This window comes from Rhinatrema bivittatum, chromosome 7 (assembly GCF_901001135.1).
Source record: "Rhinatrema bivittatum chromosome 7, aRhiBiv1.1, whole genome shotgun sequence".
NCBI classification, from domain to species: Eukaryota; Metazoa; Chordata; class Amphibia; order Gymnophiona; family Rhinatrematidae; genus Rhinatrema; species Rhinatrema bivittatum.
Window position 1 is genome coordinate 216,518,927 of NC_042621.1, and position 25,109 is coordinate 216,544,035.

Sequence of the window (25,109 nt, forward strand, 5' to 3'; positions counted from 1 at the left end):
ATCAATAAAACGATGTTCAACATCTGTTTATGATATAATACCACAAAGAAATACACATGTATAGGAGTAGCAAATCATCTGGACCAGATGATATACATCCCAGAATACTAAATGAGTGAAAAATGAAATTGCAGACCTACTATTAGTGTTATATTCTGATATGGTTGTGAACCCTGGATCATAGTGAGAGCTGACTCCACTCACAGGGAGGAGTCCTGTGTGTACTCACCACAATAGGTATGACCTCAGCTGAGACGGATAGTAACTAGACTTTATTAGACTGGAACGAGGTGAAGTATCCAGCGAGTGGGAAAGAAGATACAGTCCAGAGTAATAAGGTTACTCAGTGATGATATCCTTGGTAGTGGCCCGCGGAGCGGGGTACGCCAGGGAACTCCTCCTCCAGATGACACACTTCTCAGGGTAGATCTGGTAGTGGCCCGCAGCACAGGGTACACCGAGAATCGGAACTGTTGTTGGTAAGAGAGGTGCAGGAGGTCAGCAGAGCTGGGTAGATGAGGACACTCACTCCAAAGTGTAGAAGATGGTTTGTTGAGATGAGTACGGTAGTGGCCCGAGGCACAGGGCACAGGGTACACTCCGTCAGCAAGATGGTAGTAAACAAGATGCGTACTCACAAGGCTGAACAAGGCTGGGTCCCAATCATGAGTAGATGGATTCTCCAGGCAGGAAGGCCCTCCGAGGAGCGGATAGCCAGAACGCGACAAGGCCCCAAGGAGCGGGTACCTATAGCGTCCAAGTCCCGGAGTTCAGGAACCAGTTCAGAGTAGCGAATAGCGAAACGGCTCCAAGTGGAGTGGAATTCAGCAGGAAGGAAGTCATTGCTAACTCGTAGGAAGCATAGGCCGGATAGCTTAAATACACTGGCGGGTGACATCATGCGGAGGGGATGCCCCTGAGGTTCCCGCCATGACATGTATGAGAGGGCCTGGCGCATGTGCCCTAGGTAATCCCCAATTCAAGATGGCAGACAGAATCACCCATGCCGTCCTGGGGGCACCGGGGAAGGCGGCGTTTGCAGGCAGAGGCTGCCATTCTTCCGAGAATCGCTGGTGCAGGGAAAAAAAGAGGTGAGCATCAGAGGGTCGCAGCCATCTGCGACCGACGGGCGCAACAATTAGTAATTTGTAAACTACTTTTAGAATCATCTCAGTTCATGAAGACTGGATGATTGCTAAAGTAATGTCAATTTTTAAAAAGGGTTCCAGGGATGATCAAGGAAACTACAGACCAGTGAGCATTAGTACTAGGCAAAATTATAGAAACTCATAAAGGACAAAATTACCGAACATATAGATCATCATTGTTTAATGGGACAAAGCCAACATGGATTTAGCCATAGGAAGTCTACTACATTTTTTTGAAGGTATAAACAAACATGTGGATAAAGGTGAGCTAGTTGATACAGTTCCCAAACCAGAATAGCACAGTGCCTCCTATCCCATGACTTTTACTTTTCCTCAGAAGTCTCTCATGAGGTAGTTTGTCAAAGACTTTCTGAAAATCAAGATGCTGCTGCCAGTGGGTGGCTATCGCAGCGCTGAAGAATCCCAGTACACCACATGGCATGTGCTGGGTTTGGCTGAACCTTTTGTGGGCAACCTTACTTCACAGCATGGAGCCCTGATAATGGCAGAGGTGGCAGTACACTTACTGTCCCACAGCAGGTCACATTGGTGCTGATTCTAGACAGCTTTGCTGGTCCCAGGTCAGATGGATGATCCAGAAATGATCACATGATTTAGCAAGAGATTGCTGACCCAGGTACTGTTGTTTTGAATACTGCTTTGTTAATAAAAGCTGTGGCCTGTTTTTATTCCACTTATTGCTTATGGGCTCCCAGATCTGGAGAGGTTGCTAACTACTAACATTGTTTGCCTGGTTGAAGACCGCTGTACCTTTAGCTGGCAACTTTTCTACTTCCTTATAATGACCCTTCCATTCAGTGCATTTCTACTGTGAAAGGAGCTTGTTTTATATTTTAACATGCGCCATATTTGTATTACTGCTTACCACTACTACTACTTAACATTTCTATAGCACTACATGACATAGGCAGCACTGTACAAATATACAAAAAGACAGTCCTTGCTCAATAGAGTTTACAATCTAATAAGACAACTTTATAGAACAATAGACTTGGTTAATAGAAAATAAAGTTAGTCAAGAGTAGAAGCACACAATCAAGCATAAGATTTAAAAGTGGTTTCAAAAAGGTAGGTCTTTGGATGGGATTTAAACACAGCAAGAGAGGGAGCATGACGCACCAGTTCAGGAAGAGTACTCAAAGCACACAGCACAGCCAGGTGGAAAGCACGGAGTCTGGAATTTGCAGTAGTGGAAAAAGGCACAGATAGGCATGACTTATCCGACGAGCAGAGTCCACGAGGAGGGGTGTAGAGAGAAGAGAGGAGAGGGCATCAGGTGCTTGCGAGTGAAGGCATTTGTAGGTGAAAAAGAGGAGGTGTATGCAGGAGCGGATAGGGAGCCAATGCAGTGACTTCAGAAGAAGGGGGATATGTGAGCGTAGCGACCTTGGCGAATGGTAAGTCGTGCAGCTGAATTTAGAACAGATAGCAGTGGAGCGAGATGGCTTGCCAGGAGACCTGTGAGAGGCAAGTTCAATAGTCTATGCGGGAGGAGATGAGAGAGTGGATAAGGGCTCTGTAGTGTGTTGAGAAAGGAAAGGACAGATTTTGGCAATGTTATAAAGAAAGAAATGACATGTTTTAGCAGTGTTTTGGATATGCGTAGAGAAGGAGAGAGAGGAGTCGAAGAAGACTCCAAGGTTACAAGCTGCTAGGACGGGGCAACCATGTTATCCACAGAAACAGAGAAAGGAGGAAGAGGGAAGGTGGGCTTGGGGGTGGAGATAAGGAGCTAGGTCTTGGCTATGTTGAGTTCAAGGTGGCGGCAGGACATCCAGGCAGCAATGTCAGACAGGCAGGATGAGATCCAGGATTGGATTTCTGGTATTCTGTAACAGCATGAGCGGCCTTAGGCTTGCTGGAGGACACAGTAGACTGGACTCCGGCTGTTCTTCTACAGACTTTTATTATTTACAAGCAAATTAAACAATCAAGAGCCTGCTTACTTCAGCAGTACTGGCAACAAAAAATGCAGTAGTCTTCAAACAAGAAGCTTTAGGAAATGCCCTGCTTTCTTCTCCTCACATTTGGGGCCCCCTGTTCCCTCTGGACCCTGGCATCGTATCCCTTTCCCCAGGGGAACGCTCTGAAACTAGGATTCCCTTATGGCTGTCTTTAAGGTGGACATCAGTAATCGTTTCTCTGTATCACCACTCACTCAAAGCTAATTTTTATTTTTATATAATTTTAATTAGATATATTTTATTTGCTTATGAAGCCGCATCAGCAAGCCTGACGAAGTACCCCGTCCACCGACAAGGTCTTCCGGACTACTCAATCATTTGCGGTTTCACTTAAAGATGTTAGCTTATATTTCTTGCAGCACAACTCTGTTTCACTTAAAGATGGTATGAAATGATATCCAATGTTTCAATTTTGACACCAACGTCTAACAGCATCTAACTTTTTCATCATAAGTCTGAGCATTTAAGGAGGGTCTGACATACACTCCTTTACAAGGTCCCATTCAATAGCATTTCTAGGCCTGTTTAATAATTTAAAAAATACAGCTGAGACAAAATAGAAAAAAAAAAAAAAAAGAGTCCTTAAAAGTTAAGGCTCAAGATGTCTTCTTTAGCAATTGTAGAATCTTGGTGAATTTGAGCCGCTTTGCTATATCTATTGCAGTCTCCCCATCCTGTAAGAGAGAAAAGAGATAAACTATTCAGTTCTCATATTGAATAATGAGCATGTTATGTTCCTGGGTGGAGAATGAAGGGGAATGGTAATGGCCCGGTGAGTAACTAGAGCATTGTGCAGCATAGAAATAGTGGGGAAAAGACTGAGGGAACAGCCATTGAATAACTGGTGTTAAGTGAAGTAAACAGAATTTTTTTTTTATATTCCACTTTTTGGCACCTCAAAGCGGATTACATTCAGGTACTGTAGTGAAGAAGGATGGTAGGTATGCCAAGAGCAAACCTGAATATCTTTTCCGCAGAGGTGAAAAAAAATGCCACAAGTGAACATATTGGAGACAATTTTCTATTTATGTAGCTGAGAAATATTTTGAATTGAGGTTTATACATTCAGAAAGTAGGGCCTGGCATGGAGTTTCTCCATTGTATGTGCTCAGGTAAAGTCCTTACTGAGTAGGAAACCTGGAGACAAAGGTCTGCCTGTCACTGTGTGAATTTAAAGACATTATTTATTCTCTGTGTACCAGTTTTGAGCAGAAAATCTTTGAGGAAAGGACCTTGAACGAGCCTTATCTTATAAATTAAAATAAGGCAGTCAAATACTAAGGCACAAAGCTTGGAACTTGTCAAGAACATCAACAAATGGCTGACCGTGCTCTGTTCTCAGTATCCCAAACATTGGTAAGCAGTATGCACTTTATTCAGTCTAGAAGAGTAAACAAAACAAATACCAACACCAGTTTTCTGACCTGCTTTTACTTCATCAGGAGGCTTTCCTGAAGACTCGGGTGAGTGCATCCCACCTTTTCACCTTATCTTGTACATGTAGAGAGTGCATATAGGGGAGCTCAAACTGGTTCTTAGGGTGCCCTTAGCCAGTCGGGTTTTCAGGACATCGTTAATGAATATGCATGAGATTTATTTGCATGCAGTACTTTGTGTATGCAAATATTTCTCATGCATATCCATTAGGGATATCCTGAAAACCCGACTGACTCGGGTGGGGGTGAGGTCCCTCCACAAGCATTGGCTTGGACTAAAAAGGATTGTTCTGTTTGTCACAGGGGACCAGAAGTGGTACTATTGTGGGTTTTCGCTCCCCCCATATGGGTGCCTGACAGTGTTGCCACCTTCGCTTATTTCTCGCGAGTTTGAGCTTTTTTTTCTTTATAGCGATTTACTTTTTTTTCCCCCAAATTGCGCTTTCTTGGACTTGGTGGGCGGGGCATGTGCCCTGCTGTTCTTGTGATTGGCTGTTGCTGCCAATGAGGCCTGTCTATAGCAGTGGCGTAGCAATGGGTGCACCTGGGTGGGCCATGGCCCACCCACTTTTCATGTAGGCCCAACCAAAATGTTTTGCGGGAAAGCGTGCGCAGCCTATAACAAACAGGAAGCCTCAGTGCAGTGCAGCCCCAGCAAAGGAAAAGATCAATAAGTGCAGGAAAGAAGGAACTCCTAACAGTTACCTTACTCACTCTGACTGGCACTACACAAAACAAGAAAGCCATCCCAGAGCACTGGGGCAGGCAATCAGCAGTCCAGGCACTGAGGCAGGATTCCCAGCAACAGAGGACTGTGCTGAATGAAGACGGAAAAAGCTGCCTTGAGGCCAGGCCACGCCACCCAAGAGGATTCTGCATGGAGGAGGCATGTTTTCCGACAGTATAGGACAGCTGCAGAGGTCACCGTCAGAGGAGCACGTGGGCAGAACCTGGCCTTGCAGGAGCAAGCAACAGCCTCGGGTGACCAAGTCAGGCACAGCGCGGCATGATACTCTGGCTGCCTTGCACCACAATTTTCTGAACCTTGAGAGTTTAGGAAACTCTTATGCAGCACAGCAGGGCTGAGCATTGAAGGGAGTGAAGCACTTAGCTGATAACTGTCAAAGAGAAGAGCTACCTGGACTGGGGCCAGAGATATACTTGGAGGGGGAGAAATTAGTGTAAGGGGGCTGGAGATGTGCTGGGAGCGGGGAATAAGTGAGAGAGGCCAGAGACTTGCTTAGAAGGGGGTGGCGAGGGGGGAATAAGTGAGAGAGGCCAGAGACTTGCTTAGAAGGGGATGGCGAGGGGGGAATAAGTGTGAGAGGCCAGAGACTTGCTTAGAAGGGGGTGGCGAGGGGGGAATAAGTGAGAGAGGCCAGAGACTTGCTTAGAAGGGGATGGCGAGGGGGGAATAAGTGAGAGAGGCCAGAGACTTGCTTAGAAGGGGGTGGCGAGGGGGGAATAAGTGAGAGAGGCCAGAGACTTGCTTAGAAGGGGGTGGCGAGGGGGGAATAAGTGTGAGAGGACCAGAGTCTTGCTTAGAAGGGGGGTGGCGAGAGGGGAATAAGTGAGAGAGGACCAGAGACTTGCTTAGAAGGGGGTGGCGAGGGGGGAATAAGTGTGAGAGGACCAGAGTCTTGCTTAGAAGGAGGTGGCGAGAGGGGAATAAGTGAGAGAGGACCAGAGACTTGCTTAGAAGGGGGTGGCGAGGGGGGAATAAGTGTGAGAGGACCAGAGTCTTGCTTAGAAGGAGGTGGCGAGAGGGGAATAAGTGAGAGAGGACCAGAGACTTGCTTAGAAGGGAGTGGCGAGGGGGGAATAAGTGAGAGAGGTCAGAGACTTGCTTAGAAGGGGGTGGTGAGGGGGGAATAAGTGAGAGAGGCCAGAGACTTGCTTAGAAGGGGGTGGCGAGGGGGGAATAAGTGAGAGAGGCCAGAGACTTGCTTAGAAGGGGATGGCGAGGGGGGAATGAGTGAGAGAGTCCAGAGACTTGTTTAGAAGGGGGTGGCGAGGAGGGAATGAGTGAGAGAGGCCAGAGACTTGCTTAGAAGGGGGTGGCGAGGGGGGAATAAGTGTGAGAGGCCAGAGACTTGCTTAGAAGGGGGTGGCGAGGGGGGAATAAGTGAGAAAGGACCAGAGACTTGCTTAGAAGGGGTGGCGAGGGGGGAATGAATGAGAGAGGCCAGAGACTTGCTTAGAAAGGGGTGGCGAGGGGGGAATAAGTGAGAGATGCCAGAGACTTGCTTAGAAGGGGGTGGCGAGGGGGGAATGAGTGAGAGAGGCCAGAGACTTGCTTAGAAGGGGGTGGCGAGGGGGGAATAAGTGAGAGAGGCCAGAGACTTGCTTAGAAGGGGGTGGCGAGGGGGGAATGAGTGAGAGAGGCCAGAGACTTGCTTAGAAGGGGGTGGCGAGGGGGGAATAAGTGAGAGAGGCCAGAGACTTGCTTAGAAGGGGGTGGCGAGGGGGGAATGAGTGAGAGAGGCCAGAGACTTGCTTAGAAGGGGTGGCGAGGGGGGAATAAGTGAGAGAAGCCAGAGACTTGCTTAGAAGGGGGTGGCGTGGGGGGAATGAGTGAGAGAGGCCAGAGACTTGCTTAGAAGGGGGTGGCGAAGGGGGAATAAGTGAGAGAGGTCAGAGACTTGCTTAGAAGGGGGTGGCGAGGGGGGAATAAGTGTGAGAGGGCCAGAGACTTGCTTAGAAGGGGGTGGCAAGGGGGGAATAAGTGAGAGAAGCCAGAGACTTGCTTAGAAGGGGGTGGCGAGGGGGGAATGAGTGAGAGAGGCCAGAGACTTGCTTGGAGGGAGTGTGGAGGGGGAATGAGTGTGATGGGGCAGAGCCAGGCCACTTGTCCATAGACTCCATACCTGCTCATTTGTAATCCACATAAATCTGCTGACATTTTAGGGGGTCAAATACTTTTGCAAACCATTTTATTTCCTCCATTACACTCACAAAAATATTTTTTAAAGTGTTTTCTGGGTATAAATATATTCTAATAAAAGTAGTTTTACTCTCACTTGTTATGGGCTTGTTTTTTCAGCAAATAGCGTTTGTTCTTTCATGACTATCTGGCAACCCTGGCGCCTGACATGCTCTTAAGAGTATATAAACCTTTGCCACTACCTTAGGGTGTGGATTTTTTAGTTATCCCTTGTATGGGCAGAATGTCACTATGCTGTCTCCTGTTTTATTCATTTGTTAGGTAAAGATCTTTGGGCCTCAAAGGTTGAGGGTTGTGGAAAGGGTGCCTTTCTCAACCCTGAAATGTCCTTTTGGAAACATTTTGCTTTTGGAGGAGGAAGTTGTTCCACCCTTCCTGTCTCTGTTTTTTATTTCCCTTTAAGGCTTTTTTTCGCTGCATTGCCTGAGTACCCTAGGAGCCAGGAACTCAGCATATGCCATCTAGAGAAGTGGTGTCTCTCAGCTAGAGAGCACAGATGGATTATTGGCAGTCCTGGTGGAGGAATTAATCTGGGTTCATTCCTGGGGAGAGAGGAGACTGTAACGATCTGTGGGCCCCATCCGATATTAACCCTATCTACATTACCAAGATGTGGAAGTGAGGAGCATGGAGATACCATCCAGGTATGAACAGGGAAGTAAGCAGAATGATTGCACCACTGGACTAAGACATGAGAACTAGGACTTTACTTAAGTAAACTTACTTTGGGAAAAGATTATCCTTTCCACCCAACTCTGGGAGAAAGCTTCAAAACTGCTCCATTAATTGGAATGGATAAGGAATAAGACATATCAATTGGCATCAGTAACAAAATATACTAACTGGAAGCTGAAAATCACGTTTATTAGACAATCTGAAACTGTAAAATGGATTGTAGATATCAATAACATGGAATTAAATATTTTTCATCAAATTTCCATCTTTAATGAGTAAAAGTTATGTTGGAAACCAAAGCAGCTTTCAGCGTGATCACTGCTGTTTACAACAATCAGGCCGATTCAGGTAGGCGCTAATTTCTCCGGGCACCAGGAAAGTGCACGGAAAAGCAGTAAAAACTGCTTTTCTGTACATCCTCCAACTTAATATCATGGCGATATTAAGTCGGAGGTCGTGAAAGTTTAAAAAAGTTAAAAAAAAAAAAAATTTTTTTGAAATAGGCCTGCGGCTCACGGGTTGAAAACTGGACGCTCAATTTTGCCGGCATCCAGTTTCTGAACCCGTGGCTGTCAGCGGGCTCGAGAACCGACGCAGTAAAATTGAGCGTCAGCTGTCAAACCCGCTGACAGCCGCCGCTCCTGTCCGAAAAGAGGCACTAGGGATGCGCTAGTGTCCCTAGCGCCTCTTTATACCACCGGGCCTAATTTAAATAAATTTATTTACTGTATCGCGTGCACAGGAGAGTGTCCTGTGCGCGTGCTGGGAGAGCGGGCGCTTGCCCGCTCTCCCGCGTTTTTTACTGTATCGGCCCGAATGTGATTATTAGCAATGTATACAAGATACTTTAATACTGGATTTGACAAACAATGCTCTGGAGTGAGGAAAGTATTCTTTCCTCCCCTACTTCCAACAGGGAATCTAAGACATCAGATTGTAACATCAGTAGAGGATTTTACCAGCTTAACTTTTGTTTACGGTGTGGTCTTTGGTATCCTAAGAAGGGACACTAGCCCAAGGGTTACATACAGAATGGTCTAAATAATTCAAAACATAAATAGTGTCTCGAGGTGCAGTTATGCATGTTCTAAAGCTTTACAGATAAAAAGATCTGGGGCTGGATTTAAGATTGACACTATAGCAATTCATAGAAGTCACGAGTAGTCGGGGGTACATCTTGGCTCACTGGCTGTGTGGTTGTGCCGTCTATATATTGGGTGTAGGCTACCCTGTGTCAGTATAAATACAAGATCAGGACCCTCACAAAGTAGTCTGAATGTGCCATGTCTTACCTCTGCCTAGGTCTCTGGCTTGAGAGCCCCATTTGCTCCTCCAGGAGGGCGTAGGCTACCTGCCCAAATATGTCCAGTCCTGTGGCTGTAGCACCTCCTTCTGGATTGGAGGAGTACACTCAAAAGGGACTTTTCCAGGTTAAACCCCCAGATTAGCGCACCCAGCCCTTTTTCAGATGAGTTTTGGCTGCTCCTATACTGCTTTGCTTTATCTGTACATGTCTTGCAGGGTCTTTAGACTGGGTGTTCTCTGTGGTTATCCCAAAGTCTCTGACAAACTGCACCTGGGCTTTTTATTAGGGTTTTTACATGAGTTTCACATCAGAAGAACTCTGGGAGTGTTCACTCCTTTTCATAACCTGCTCTTCTCCAGCTCATCTACATTAGAGTCTCTTCTTTCTGTGCTGTTTTGCTGCAGCCACCAAGCCACCTTCACAATGTGCCATTTTGCGCAGTACTGGTCTTGCTGAGGATATGGGGGCAGGTTCAACTGGTATAAACTCCATAAGCAAATGATGTGTTAGAGCCTGCTGCTTTTAATGCAGCTCTCCCTTCCAACACAGAAGAAGCTTTAGTTTGGGGGAATTTTACCCTTTCAGTTGCCATCCAACTTATTAGCTGCTCTTGCACTCAGGCACCAAAAAGGTTGCCAGCCTCTCTCCATTCTCACCCTCTAATAAGCTTAAACAGAAGAGGGATTCCAATAATGAGTTTTTATTCTTAAACCTCAAACATAATTTTCTAGTCCAAAAAAAAAATCAGTCTCATTCTTCGGGGAGCAATCCATTTTTAAATCTAATCACAGTTCACATGCTTAGGTTCATCTGAAACTACTGAACGTTAGATAATTCAATTTAACAAAATAGCAAATCCACTTGCCTAGCCTTTCCTCCTAGGTAATTCCCCTTAATCCAGACATAAACAACTTGGGGTTTCCTTTAGCTAGGAAGTCTGTTTTCTTCATACAGCTATCCCGAAACAGGTTCACATCCACAGCTTTCCTTCCCTTGCAGAAATTCTTCCTGTGCATCCTGATTACTTGCCGTGTTAACAGCTGAAACATGACACATCTGTGACTTAAATACTAGGCACAGTTTAATTCTTGCATACTTGAAAGTTCCTACTGTCTAAACAAGCAAAGTTTTACGCTTGTAAGATTTCCAAGCTCTGCTCCCCTTCAACGCTGGTCACCGCTGGGGCTTAGCTTACCTCCTGCTTCCCTCTTCCTTTCTTCTGCCAAAAAATCTCTGATAGCCAATCTATGTGGTAATGCTGCCTCCACTCAATGCTAGCTCTTCCCTGCTGAGACTCTCCCAAGTGCAGCTGGGAAAAGTTCCCTAATGCAGCGATCTTGTGTTTTGTTTTGTTTTTTCTAGTCTATTCAGATCTTAACCAGATTTTGCCTTCTAATTCTGAGGTACCAGTTTTCTGTGCAGGGCCTAGGACAACTACTAGTGAATTATTAAAGAACCATAGGCAGGACTGGAGAGCAGAGAGCGAGATGCCGATTAGAATGCCATGACAGCGTCTCTTTGAAGTGGTGCTGGCACACAGACTTTAAACAAGTAGGAGCAGGCTCCTGTTTAGCCTGACTATTTGGTGCCTTCAAAATTTGGCAACCTAGGCGGTTGCCTGTATCACCTATGCCTAAATTCTGGCCTGAAAAGGTCTGAAAGTAATTTTGAATGATAAAATAAAGCACAAAGACTATAATTTGCTTAAAAAAATAAGTTTGCATTATTATAGCAATTATATTTACAAAAATGTGTGAAAATATAGACACTTTTTATCGTCAAATTTTGCTTGGCACAAATGATTTCTTTCAGATCTCACTCGTATAAAAAGGAGTTGCACAATACTCAAATAAATATTCAATATGTATTACAAAGTGCTAGTGTATTTAAAATCAGTTTCTACCGTATCACTTGCTTTTCAATCACATAAAAAATTACTATTACAGAGTTTTGTGGGGTTTTTATTTTTAGCCTTTTCAAATGATGCTCAAGGTGGCTTAAAACATTACTTGAATTCCTGTACAAGTTCTTTCCCCAAAGTAAGTACCCGAGACAATAAGAGAGAAAATGAATTTCCCACTGTCACAAGAACTGTCAAGGGGTGAATGGGGTTTGAACGCTGGTTCTCAGCCCATTCTCTAGCCACTAGATCACTCAAATTTAAAAATTGTACTACTGTGTAGAATTCAGTTAACACAAGATGGATAGTTTGTGAACAGGTAGTTCTTAAGTTCCCATTTCTGATTTAAAAAAATACAATTTTTTCCCAAGTAATTGTAGAGCTCTACTGGGTCTCTCTACTAACAGGGAATACACCATGGGGAAGATTTTATAAAACTACGCGTGTGCGTACTTTTGTTCGCGCACCAGGCACAAACAATGGTACGCTGGATTTCAATAGATTTACGCGTAGCCGCACGTATCTGTTAAAATCTGGGGTCGGCGCACACAACGCTGCCCAAAATCGGCAGCCTGCGCACGCAGAGCCACAGCCTCGGAGGGAACTTTCCTTCTACCCCACCCCACCCCCCCCCCGCAACTTCCCCTCCCTAACCCACCCCCCAGCCCTATCTAAACCCCCCTACCTTTGTCCGAAAAGTTACGCCTGCCCGAGGCAGGCGTAACTTAAGCGCGCCGGGCCAGCTGCCAGCGCGCCATGTTCCGGTCTGGGGGCTGGTCCGGAGGCCGCGGCCACGGCCACGCCCTGGAATGCCCACGATGATGCGCCGGCTGCGACATGCCCACTGACACGCACCCGACACCCCCCCACCAGGAAAGCCCCAGGACTTACGCGCGTCCCGGGGCTTGCGCACATCGCCGAGCCTATGCAAGATAGGCTCGGCGATGTGCGCAGGGGGGCTTTGGGGGGTTACGCGCGTAACCCTTTGAAAATCTACCTCCATATGTGTAGATATAGCTCAGGTATGTCTTTTGTTTTATAGCTCCATCTTGTGGGTTGTTGTAATGGTAATGTCCTGTCTTTTTTTAAAAAACAGAGATACCATTTTAGAGTGTGGATTTTTAGTTAAGCATTCAGGAGACAGAATGGATTTGCTTCTGCGCCTGTGTTCCTTTTCCTTTTATTTTGGGAAAGAAGAACCCTTAGACCTTATGTCTAAAAGTGTGGATTCAGAGCAAGATGAAAAAATATGTTATTCTTCCCACTTGTTTTCTAAATTTCTTTTGAAGGAAGCTTCTGTCCACTCCTTCCTTCTTTCATGGAATTTTCTGAGCTCTCACCCAAGAGTCAGTGTTCTCAATCAGGGTTTTAGAGGAGAATGGGACAACCAATCAGTTGTCCTGGGAGAGAGAGAGAAGACTTGAGGAGTAAAGGAGAAGAGTGACACCTCACTGGTGTATATCCACTACAGATATCTTCTAGATATCCAGGAGAAGGCGTTGGATAAGTACCCCACTAAGAAATAGGGCTTTCTCCAGAGCAAGTCCTTCACTTTGGAATTCACTACCACCAGAACTCAGACAAGACACTTGCCACCAGTCATTCAAGAAAAAACTGAAAACCTGGCTATTCAGCCAAGCATTTCCATGATTTCTAAAAAGCTGCTTCAACAAACTCTTTTTACATCCTCTCCGCTCTAATTATATAACCCCTCCATCCCCCCTCCCTTTATTCTTCTCTCCCCCCTTTGGATTCTGAGTTTCGCCCACCCATCCCGACCCCCTCACCCCTACTCTACCCATTCCCATTCCTCCCTAATCGCTTCGAATTACCAATGCGGAAGTAAATGATCTTAGACTACTGTTAACAAATTCCTGTATGACATCTGTACAATTAGGAACTAGGAATTCCATAATACCATATTTTAGACATTGTCTTTTTTGGCTATTTATTTCTTCTTTAAATGCTATTTAGAAAAGCTCAATCTAAAACATTAAGATTTAGACATATAAGACTTTGTTGTGCCATGTATATTTTGCTCTTATGTTTATGCTTTAGCCATGTATATTTTGCTCTTATGTTTAAATGTTATTCAAAAAAGTTATACAATATGTTACTCAAAAAAGTTCTTTGTTATATGTAATTGCCCACAAGCAAGCTTATTCAACTGTTCTCTGTAAACCGATTTGATTTACATATTATGTAAGAAGATCGGTATATAAAAACCATAAATAAATAAATAAATAAATAAATAAATAAATACAACCAGAACTGAGGGAGAAACTAGAGCATGATACATGAATACCAAGACATCTGATCCAGAGGTATTGTAAATGTCGAAATGCACTTGATCCATCAACCTACCATAGTAGCCATCCCAAGGAGGAAACTTCAAAACTGACCCTAAACTGGTAGGGAATCTGGCGGAAATTATACATTGAGTAAGAGACTGCAGAGTCACAGTTTTACCCTCAGTAACGTTTGTGTTATGGACTGGGTGAAGATTGAACTTGTAAACTTGCGTTTGTTTTTGCGTTACAATGTGAACCGATATGATATCCTGGATGAATGTCGGTATATAAAAATTTTAAATAAATAAATAAATAAATAAACAGAACTACATCCAACCTTAAAACCACCTAGCAGTTAAGTTATGCTGGAACCATATCATCAGTGTCCAGCATGATTATTGCTGTAGACTACAGACTGTGAAAAGACAATGCCCAGGGTCTAGGAGCGTGTTCTTCCCCCTATAAGGAATCCTGGAGACTCTGGGTCTGATGCATTGTATGGGAAATGAAAATAGATAAAGCCCCAATATTATTTGTGTGCCCTTGGACTCCTTATGAGACCCTTGGGCCAGGTGTTACACAGTGGAAGGACAGTACAATATTTTGTACAGTATTGCTAATGAGGAATGAAATTTAAGGTCAACATTGTCATATTTCTGAACTAGTCAGATAAATCTGAAAAGTTGTACAAAAAAGAACAAATCAACATTTTTCATATATTGCAGCTTAAAAACTACTGAACTGATTTTTGTCTGAAATTTGACAGATGAACTGGGATTGGGACTCTGATCTTGACTTCCATTATTTTGGACAAATTATCTCTTGAGTGAAATTATGAGCAAGTGAAAACTGTCATTAACACACAGATGTTATCTTGCCACTATAATAAAGTCCTTAAAGTAGCACAAGCAGTGTAGCGTCTGATATTTGTGTCCTGTGTTGTCCCCTTCAATGTTCTAAGTAAGCAATAGAATACAAAAGCGTGCAAATCTGTTCCAGGGTGAGCTGGAAAACCAACCCGGAAGTGCCAATTCTGTATTCCAATATGCGAGAACATTCAAAATGTGTATGATTGTGCTTTTTAAAATGACTTTTTCTGCTTTCTCTCACCCCTTTAAAGCACAGCATGCCTGAAGAAAGGACCTAAGTGGTCTCAAAAGCTCTCGTAATAGCATTGTTTTTAGAAAATTCTAAAATCCGATCAAAAACAGGAAGCACATTCTATAAAGAATCAAGCTTTGTCCTGGACCAATATGGGTACCAGAAATCTCTGCTGCAGAAAGCTAATAAAGACCATTTAAGACTAAAGCTGTTTTCTCAACAAGCCTCTTTTCCCCCATCTTCCGTCACTGCCCACCTCAGATAGTCTAACGTTATTGCTGATCTTAAATTTCAGATAATGTTTACGGTCTCCTGTTCCCCTTTTCTAGGTTCTCTGCTTGCTTGAACCCCTTCCTTGTTAGCACACACTTTAGACACCCTGTGTTAGTCAGATGATTGTACAATAGGCTTACCTGATTTTTTATTGAGATGTTGGCATGAGCTCCAAGAAGAGCAGAAATGATTTCCTGGTTCTTCATTTTACAGGCATAATGAAGGGCAGTGTTACCTTGCTATAATGAAAAAGAGAAAACAAATACATGCACATTTATCATCTGCGTTTGGTAAATATTTTAAATGCTTAGCAGGTGTCACTTTTAGTATCCCTGTTGGCAAACAGATAAGTTGTACAAAGTTGTTTCATTAATTCCTCATTTGAAAAGCAGAGGTTCAGGCATTTCAATGCGAGTTTTGTGTTGATAGATGATAGTACAGATTTTTTTTAAATCAGGGACCCAATGTAATAAGGTGCTTGCTTACAGTATTCTGTTTTTGTTCATAGTTCTGTGCTAATGCTGGGATCCAGTACTGCTGTTCTTTTCAGCAGTAATACAATATCACAGCTATGAATAGTCCACCAACTCTGCTACCAGCAAGACACATCTGATATTTCTCTGCAAGCTGAGAGTTTAGCTTTCTAAATCAATATGCCGACATTCGGGATGTGTATCATGTAGCCAGTTCTGATCATGCATCACTAGAAGAATGGGGTGTTTGAAGGATGTTAAACATAGAGACATAGAAAGTGATGGCAGAAAAGGACCCTACGGCCCATCCAGTCTGCACAGCAAGCTCCCATAGTTATTAGTTTTCCCATACTTATCAGTTACTCAGACAACCAACGGCAGGGCTCTTCTTGGTTACCGTTTGAGTCCAATTTCTCTCTCCCCCACCCCCCTGCCGTTGAATCAGAGAGCAATGTGCAATGTTGGAGTTGCATCAGAAGTGTAGTATCAGGCTTTTGGTTAAGGGTAGTAACCGCTGCATCAAGCAAGTTACCCCCATGCTTTTGTTGGTTACTGTTTGGGTTCAATTTCCTTAACCCCCTGCAGTTGAAGCAGAGAGCAATATTGGAGTTGCATCAGAATTGTAGTATCAGGCTTTTTGGTTAAGGGTAGTAACCATTAAAATAATGGAACAGAGAGAAACCCAAATATACCGACATATACAGCCACTGAAATCTTTGTAACTGGATCCTTTTTAGGTATTCTTTTGAAAAAAGAAAGAAAGAGAAGGTAGTGTCCTTCTATCTGTTTGTGACCCTTTCTGCAATGCTGTAGATTCTGACACTATGCTAGGATAGTTGACACACAGCAATGGTGGGAGGTGACAGAGAGTTGGCTAGATGTGGCCACCTGACCTGGGATAGTGGCCTTATGAGGGCAATCTGCTGGGGGATGGGACAGTGAGCAGTTAGGGAGATGAAACTTCTGGCCAGCTAGATACAACTTACTCACCTCAACGAACTTTAAGATCCCAAAATAAAGGCCTGCTAACTATTCCAACAATAAGGAGCACACACCTAACACAAATAAGAGATCGGAATTCTCTGCCCGAGACGCTATGTAGTTTATCTGATAGAAAGAGATTCAAATGTGAACTAAAAACATGGCTATTCAAAAATGCACATAATCTAACTTAAAACACCAGAAAATAGAGTGCCACAAAGACAAGAATGACTAAAATAATAATCTAAACTCGAAAATGAACCCATTGAGAGAATAAACGAGATGGAAAATTATGTTATCATTCGAAATCCCAGTACTACTTACCTTAACACTAGACCAGTTATTGATATGTAATAGAAAACTCTCTAGACAGATTTTAATGCCTGTACAATAATACTACATCTGTAACAATCATTGTTTGTCTGTTAAGTTATAACTATGAATGTCTCTTTGTAAACCGTTGTGATCTATAATGGAACGACGGTATAAAAAATGTCTAAATAAATAAAATACATAAACTGCAGCATTCATGAGAGCATGCCACCGCTAACAGGCCAGGGGAGAAGGCAGTGAGGCCTGGAGTAAGTACTGTAAATGTGAATGAAGCTACCGGGTTGCCGGGGTGAGTTCTCTGACATAGGTGAGCTAGGATGACACCAAGCTCAGAAAGAACATCAGAGTCTACTACTGCAGTCCTTCTGGGGCTCGGCCCACTTCCAATTGTTCTTTTTGTGCTCACTAAGTTTTACAAGAAGCCTAAAGGCTCATATTGGTGAAATAAATCCTAACTTGCACCAGTATCTTTAAAGGAATAAACTTCAGGCCCCAATGAGAAATGATTGACCTTGAGGGTAGTGGGGTTAAATGTAAAAATATGCCTGTAGACAAGCTTCTTTCAGCCATAAAACCAGCTACAGAAAAGACAAGGAGAAATTTCTCCTTCCAAAAACATGATTAATAGAGTGTATCTTGGTTTCCAGAAAACATTTGACAAAGTCTTTCATGAGCAACTTCTTAAGAAATAAAAAATTCATGGGATGGGGGAGTGGTCTATGGTGGATTGGAAGCCTGTTAAAAGATAGAAAACACGGAGTAGGGCTAAATAATATATTTTCCCAATGGAGTGCCCCAGGGATCTGTTCTGGGATCACTGCTTTTTAATACATTTATAAACAATCTGGAAATGGGTGTGATGATCAAATGCGTCAATGACACAAAATTATTCAAAGCTGTTAAATCACAAGAGGAATGTGAGAAATTGCAAGACTACCTTGCAAAACTGGGAGACTAATGGCAGTAAATGGCAAACGAAAGTAAATGGCAAACAAAATTTAATATAGACAAATGCAAAGTGATGCACGGGAAGGTAAAATTTTAAAAGGGACATACAAGTTTAGAGCATGCACGTGTTGCTGCGTGCGTGTAATGAAATCAACTACCCATGCGCACAAGGGGGGGTATTTTGTAAAAAGCACACAGCGACGCAACTAGGCCTTTGCTCAGATCCCTATCCCCGTAACTAACCTTCCTCCATTTTTCCCTCTCCACCATGAACTCTAAACCCACCCTAACTATCCTATTTTGTTTTTGTTTTAGAACTTACCTGCTCCTCCAAGCCAGGAGTAAGTTCCACGCACCAGCTGGCTTCTGGCATGTGCTTCACCGGGCTAGCATAAAATGGCGCTGTCCCAACTGTCCCCTGCCCAGACCCCTCCCCCAGCACACCCTTTTTTAAATGCCCAGCACTTTCATGCATACTGGGAGATACACGCGTGGCCGGACTGTTTTTAAAATGCACTCGGTGCGCATGCGGCCCAGCCACACACATATCTCCCAGGATTTCTGCACGCCATAGATTTAAAATCTGCCCCTTAGGGAAGAGTAACCCAACTCATAACTATCCAATCCAAGGTTCTACATTAGCAGGCTGATGCAATACTGTGCGCTGGCCACGGCGCATGGCTCAACACACATGCACGTCCATAACCCCCGATGGAAAATGAGGGTTAGCGCATCCAAACCGTGTGTCCAATTAAGCACAGAAGTAATAGCGCTCATCACAAGTAAATTCATGTTGATGAGGCTATTACCTATTTTCTCCTGAAGCAAAAAAAAATGTTTGCCCAACATGCACATTTTAACCCACAAAAATTAACACCTGTCCAGAGCAGGCATTAATTCTTGAGGAGCCCCGAAAAGTTACAAAAAAGTAGAAAATACTGCTTTTCTGTTCCTTATTTTCAGTTCCTTTGATTTAATATCATTGCTCGGAGGGGAAGGTAAGTTCTAAAACAAAAAAAAATACAATAGGGTGGAGAGGGGAAAAGGGAGGAATGTTAGTTAGAGGGATAGGGAATTTCCCTCCCAGTCTGCTCCTTTATCATTGCAATACTAAGGAGAATAAAACAGAATATCATAATGCTTCTGTTACGAGCGCGGAGGCACGGTCGTTTCTAGAACAGGTGTTGTGAGCCCTTGGGCCACGGCACGACTCAGGGAGGAGCCCCAAGACACACCACGGGAGGTGAGCTGGTGCGAGCACGAGTAACAAGGACAAGGCTGGAACAAGACAAGGAGATGGAAGGTCTGACCCTCTACCGGACCTGCACGCCCCGGGATGACCAACAACGCAGTGTTGATCAATGAACAGTCCTCCAATCATTCCAGGTCCTTTTGGACCTGCTGCTGGGTAATGGCAATAGGCGGCAGGTTGGACAGATGACGAGGGCAGACGGAGTCCTTGGAACATGGAAGACTTAGGATGAAGACTCAGGCGAGGACACCGTAGACGAAGACTCAGGCGAGGAGGTAGATACGAAGGCAAGGATCAAGACACTGTAGACGTAGGCTCAAGGCATAGGATCAAAGCACTGTAGATGAAGAATCAAGGCATAGGATCAAAGTGCTGGGTCGAGACTGCGACAGCATGCTCTACACAGTCCACACACGGGACTGGTCGCAGACCACACTGGGCTTGAAGCAGACTCTAGGAGAGATAATAGAAGCTGATACTGGAACATGGCAAAGGTACTGAAGAGGCCTGCACCGGAGCGCACCCTACACAGTCCACCCACGGGACTGGTTGCAGACCACGCCGATGCGGAGCAGGTTCAAACAGAGTGTTTGGCATGGACGGATGCAAATGCAAGGAGCTCCGAAGACCGGGACAAGATTCAAGCACAGGATTCAAAATACACAATTCTTCAGACAACTCGGGATTCAAAACTTCAGGAAACAAACAGAAATCTTCCGGAGGCTTGCACTGTGGAGGAGACGATGGCCTTGTACCGTGAGGTGCCCTACACAGTCCGCCCATGGGCTGGTCGCGGACCATGACAACGGCACGCCGGGAAAGTGGACATCATGGAACCAAGGCAAGGAAGCAGAGGCGAAAGGCAAAAGGCGTCAGGAAGGACATCGAACTTCAGGAGGTACAAACGAAGGATATCCGGAACACAAAGACATCTGGAAGCACGGACGAAGGACATCAGGAACCTGAAGACAACTGGAGGCATGGACGAAGGACATCAGGAGCATGAAGATGAAGCTGTCAAAGCAGGAGAAGACCACAGAGGACCTTGACCGGAGAAGACACAGACGACTGTGGAACCCGATCCGAAGGCCAGGAGTGACTGAAGAGAGGCCCTTATATAGGGCTGAACCAGGAAATGAAGACCAGCTGGATTCCGGTGGGGCCAGAAGCACTTCCTGCTACTGGCCCTGTCGCTAAGTAAAAGGAGGGCCCTGGAGGAAGCCAGACCATGGACAGCAGCGTCTTCCTGTATGCAGACGCGAAGGAGCAGGCAAGCTTCGGGACGGCCTCCAGGCCGCAAGCTGACGTTGGGACGGCAGCAGCCTCCCCTGCCGTTCGAAGAAGACCTCGGCGGCGGCTCCAGGCCACAAGGCAGGTCGGCGGCAGCTCCAGCCTTGAAGATGGAGTCGGCAGCAGAGGCTCAGTGGCAGAAGAGGGTTCCCGGCGGGATCGGCCCTGCCGAGTAGGGCAGGAACTGCTGCGGCCTCCGGGCCGCAGGGGACACGGCAGCAGCGGACTGCAGCAAAACTGAAGCAGGTGGGTGGAGGGACTACCCGTGGCTCACTGCAGGTAGAACCATAACAGCTTCGATATCGCTCCATGGTATGACCTCATCTTGAATATTGTGCGCAGTTCTGCTCATATTTCAAAAAAGATATAGTAGAATTAGAAAAGATATAGAGAAGGGCAGCCAAAATGATAAAGGGGATGGAATGATTCCCCTATGAGGAAAGGCCAAAGAGGTTAGGGCTCTTTAGCCTGGAGAAGAGACGGCTGAGGGGAGGTATGATAGAGGTCTATAAAATAAAGTGTGGAGTGGAACGAGTAAATGGTAGTCAGTTGTTTAGTCTTTCAAAGAGTACAAAAACTAGGGGACACACAATTAAGTTACTAGGTGATACATGTAAAACTATTAAGAGAAAATATGTTTTTACTCAACACATAATTAAGATCTGGAATTCATTGCCAGATGATGTGGTGAAAGATATTAGTGTAGCTAGTTAAAAATGTTTTGGACAACTTTCTGAAGAAAAAGTTCATAAACCACTTTTAAGGTGAAATTGCAGAAATCTACTTCTTATCCCTAGGATAACGAGCATGGAATCTATCTACCCCTTGGGATCCTGCTAGATACTCGTGACCCGAACTGGCCACTTTGGAAACAGGATACTGTGCTTGATGGACCTTTGATCTGATCCAGTATGGCAAAACTTATGTACTAAGGGAGAGGCAGGGTCCTGTCAGGACTTCATCAAAATCCTATTGGACAGATCAGCATATAGCAGAAAGGGTGCATTGTAGGAATTGTTTTTGAATAGATTTAAAAGAGAACAATCAGAGTGATGGCATTTTTTAAAGATATCAGATTATTCAATAAAGATTTTTCCATAGGCACAGAACGGGGAAATGTCCTTTTTTGAGGTTTTTAGTTTTGTATGTTTTTATATGTTATTGCACTTTTCCCTTACTAACAGGTGTTGCGATCCCCCCTGCTGCTGCGCTGCAGGAGGTCTCTTACCTTCCTCCAGAGGCCGCTCTGAAGCCAGGGCCTCGCCTGCGCATCATCCAGGACTTGCTCCAGGGCCTGAGAGGCCTAGCTGTGCCGGTGGCTTGCAGCCTCAGTGTTTGGACTTCCTGTTGGGGGACGCCCTTCCCTAGGGGCTGGCCCGCAGCTCTCTACCCTAGTTATAGGACCAGCGGTGGGCGGTCCTGGCAAGCTCCTCCCAGGGAGTTGCCCTCTACCTCCAGTATTTAAGGACTTTCTGTTCACTGTGTCTTTGCCTTCGGATTGGGTTACACAGTTGCCTGTGGCCTCTCCTGATCCAGGTCCTCCGTGACTATGACTCCTGCTTGTCGTCAGCCTGCCTTGACTCCGGTCCGTGACTCCGACTCCTGCTTGTCTTCAGCCTGCCTTGACTCTGGTCCGTGACTCCGACTCCTGCTTGTCTTCAGCCTGCCTTGACTCCGGTCCGTGACTCTGACTCCTGCTTGTCTTCAGCCTGCCTTGACTCTGGTCCGTGACTCCGACTCCTGCTTGTCTTCGGCCTGCAGATTGTGCATTACAGTTGTCTGTAACCTTGCCAGTCCAGGTCCTCCATGTTTCCTGCTGCTTGCTGTTCCTGATATCCAGTGTCTCTGCCTTGATGTCGGTCTCTGACCCTGCCTAGATGTTTGTTCCTGTGCCTGCCAGCCGTAAGGACTTCGGATGTGAGTATCCCAGCATCGGAGTTCCTGTGCGCCTGGGTCTTCCCCGCGCCCTCCTTCTCAGCGTGGTCCGCGACCAGCCTTCCTAGGCTGTGTAGGGCGCGTCTGGGACAGGGTGGTCCGCGACTCAGTCCCACGGGTGGGCTGAGTAGGGCGCCCTGATGGACAGTGCAATGTTCCCGTCCAGCCTTGTCTTCAGTGTCTGCTTCAGCCCTTGTCCGGATGTCTACCTGTCTCTGCCTTGACCTGGTTCCTGAGTCTTCTGTCCTGTTGGGCCCTGGAGTGGCCAACAGGAGGGATTCGTCCCACGGGCTCTTGAGCTTCTGCCAGCCGAGGGGGCTTCGGATGTGAGTATCCCAGCATCGGAGTTCCTGCTCGCCTGGGCCTTTCCTGTGTCTCGCTTCAGCCCTTGACCTGATGTCTCCGTCTTGCTTCTGCCCCGTCTGATGTCTTCTGCTAAGGACTCTGTCTGCCCTCGCCTCTGTCCGGCCTGCTGCCCATTGCCGTTCCCTGCGGCAGGTCCGAAAGGGCCGGGAACAGTCGGAGGACCGTTCACTAGTCAACTTCCCCGTGTTGGCTACCATGGGCATGCAGGTCCGGCTGAGGGCCGGACTCCCTGTTTCTGTTCCTGCCTGCCTGGCTCACCATGCCTGCTCAGCTCACCTCCCACGGTGTGGCCTTGGGCTCCTCCTGGGGTCCTGCCGTGGCCCAAGGGCTCACCACCCGCCCGAGACGACCGCGCCCGCGCGTGCTCGTAACAAACAGGTACATGAATTTGGACGGCAAAGACCAAATGGTCCATCCATTGTGCCCAGCAAGTTTCTTATGGTAGTAACTGTCGCTCCGTGCAGGTTACCCCCATCCCACTAATCCAAGACAATGTCAGGGTGATTGGAAATCAAAAGTTCCCAGTATTATTATTTATTATTATTTATCTGATGTATATTCCCTTTCAGGCATTTCAAAGCGGATTATGTTCAGCATGTCTGAGGGTTTAGATGTTGTCATGCATGCTTTTGACTGAACTCAACTAAGCCCTTGATCTACTCAGCTCAGGACCTGCAAGTAAACTTCATGTGAGAAAGTAAACCCCTGGGAACTCAGTAGTCATACTGGAAGGGAGCACAGATCCAGAAAGATTCCAGTGGTAAATGGAGGACTATACCTTACTGGGAGTAACAGACTGGGGAGTTTGCCAGTGCAGATTATGTTGGAGAAAAGCAGTAATATCTTCACTGAAAATACCTACCCCCCTCTAATAAGAGGAACTGTACACTCTCTTGTAAATACTTGTCTTTCTGTCGCTAAGTAAAAGGAGAAATCTTAAGGAACACAAATCCAGAATACCGTATATTATTTTTTATATCAATGGGAGTTAACAGTAAAAGACCCTGAAAATTATTCTTCCCACAACAAATGACAACCTCTATGCCCATCTCCAGTAAAAGAGTGATCCAGAGCTACATACGTAAGTAAGATTTTGTACAATTGGCCAAATACAGTGCTTTTCAACTCTAGCATAAATGATGGAGTACAAAGTGTATCCATGCAATTAAAGCTGGAGGGGGAAGAGGACTTTTGCTGAGCTCCAAAATAGAAGTGATTATGAGAAACTTCTGAACTTTGGCAATACTGCAAATAGATAAACTTCATGGGTCCATAGGAAACTGTTTACAGACATGTTATTGCTTGTCTATCAAGAAGATGTGGCTTCAGCAGTCCTGTAATACAACCAAGTCAAAGAGTAGTTACAGATGATGTAATAAAAAAAAATCTGTATTAAATAAAAGAAATGATGGCCATGAAGAATTTAGAAGTTTGTCAACTTTCCTTTCATAAGTTATACACAGCCTTTATGAGACCATAAGAAATGGAATATAATAATGTGGCTGTCACACTAAACAATGAGGGATTTTACTAAATGTTTTCTTCCATTTTTGTGTCTATAGAAAAAATGCTTAGTAAATAGGGCCCAATGCGATATCTAGGAAATGGGTTTATTTGACAGATTATATTTGTAGGTGTGCTTTTATTTAATGGGTTAGTATAACTACTGCTAATGAGTGGGGAAATGAAAAAGAACCAAAATGATGTATTCCTTACTATAATAAAAGAAATAGAAACATGTACTACACTGGGATGCTTTTCACATTTTTATGCTGGTTGAAAGATAAAGAGGATCTGATTAGACAGGATAGAATAGATATAAAGAGGCCAATATTTAGCAATATTTAGTTGGATAAGCAGGGAATTATCCAGATAAGTGGCAGCTGCTATATTCTTAAGACTTAACTGGCTATATTCTTTTGAATATAGCCAGTTAAGTCTAAAGTTATCTGGCTACCTTTAGCAGAATAACTTTAAACCTAACCAGAGTTATTTAAAAGATGACCAATTAGGTTTAAACTTATGTGGCTCAAGATATCTGAATAACTTTATTCAGGGATATTCAGCAGCACATTTATCCCGCTGAATATCCAGGATAACTTATTCAGCTAACTGTGAAGGGCTTGATTCACTAAGGCTTTTCTCCCAGTCTGTGTCTATGGGAAAAGACCTTGATGAATCAGGTCCTAATTTAGCCATTTTGGATTATTGGCCTGATTATAAGTAGAAATTGCAAACTCATAGAGTCAAATATCAGATAATTCCTCTGGGTAACTTTAAAGAACAGTATTCCTAAAACACTTACATAATCTGTAGCATTGACATCGACACCAGCTTGAAGTAACATCCCAATTATTTTTTCATTTTGTTTACTCTTTGATAGCTGTGGAAAAGCACAAGGTGAAACACAAGTGGTCTCTAGAAGATGTGAAATAGGTGATTTCAAAGTTTTTAAATCAATTCCAGCCTATA

The 25,109-nt window shown here is 44.8% G+C and overlaps 1 protein-coding gene across 2 annotated transcripts in view; it reads right to left on the reverse strand.

The window, feature by feature from the left end:
• Positions 1-3,041: 3,041 nt before the first annotated feature.
• Positions 3,042-25,109, reverse strand: part of ANKRD22 (ankyrin repeat domain 22) — a 51,306-nt gene continuing 29,238 nt past the window's right edge. Inside the window, exons 4-6 of one of the 2 annotated variants that reach the window (XM_029609828.1) lie at positions 24,943-25,020; positions 15,200-15,298; positions 3,042-3,807 (exon numbers count right to left, since the gene is read on the reverse strand). In XM_029609828.1, the coding sequence (XP_029465688.1) occupies positions 3,730-3,807; positions 15,200-15,298; positions 24,943-25,020 (255 nt within the window). In that variant the 3' untranslated portion in view covers positions 3,042-3,729. Of the gene's footprint in view, positions 3,808-10,248; positions 10,535-15,199; positions 15,299-24,942; positions 25,021-25,109 lie in introns of those variants that run through there. The other variant, XM_029609827.1, reaches the window with a different exon arrangement.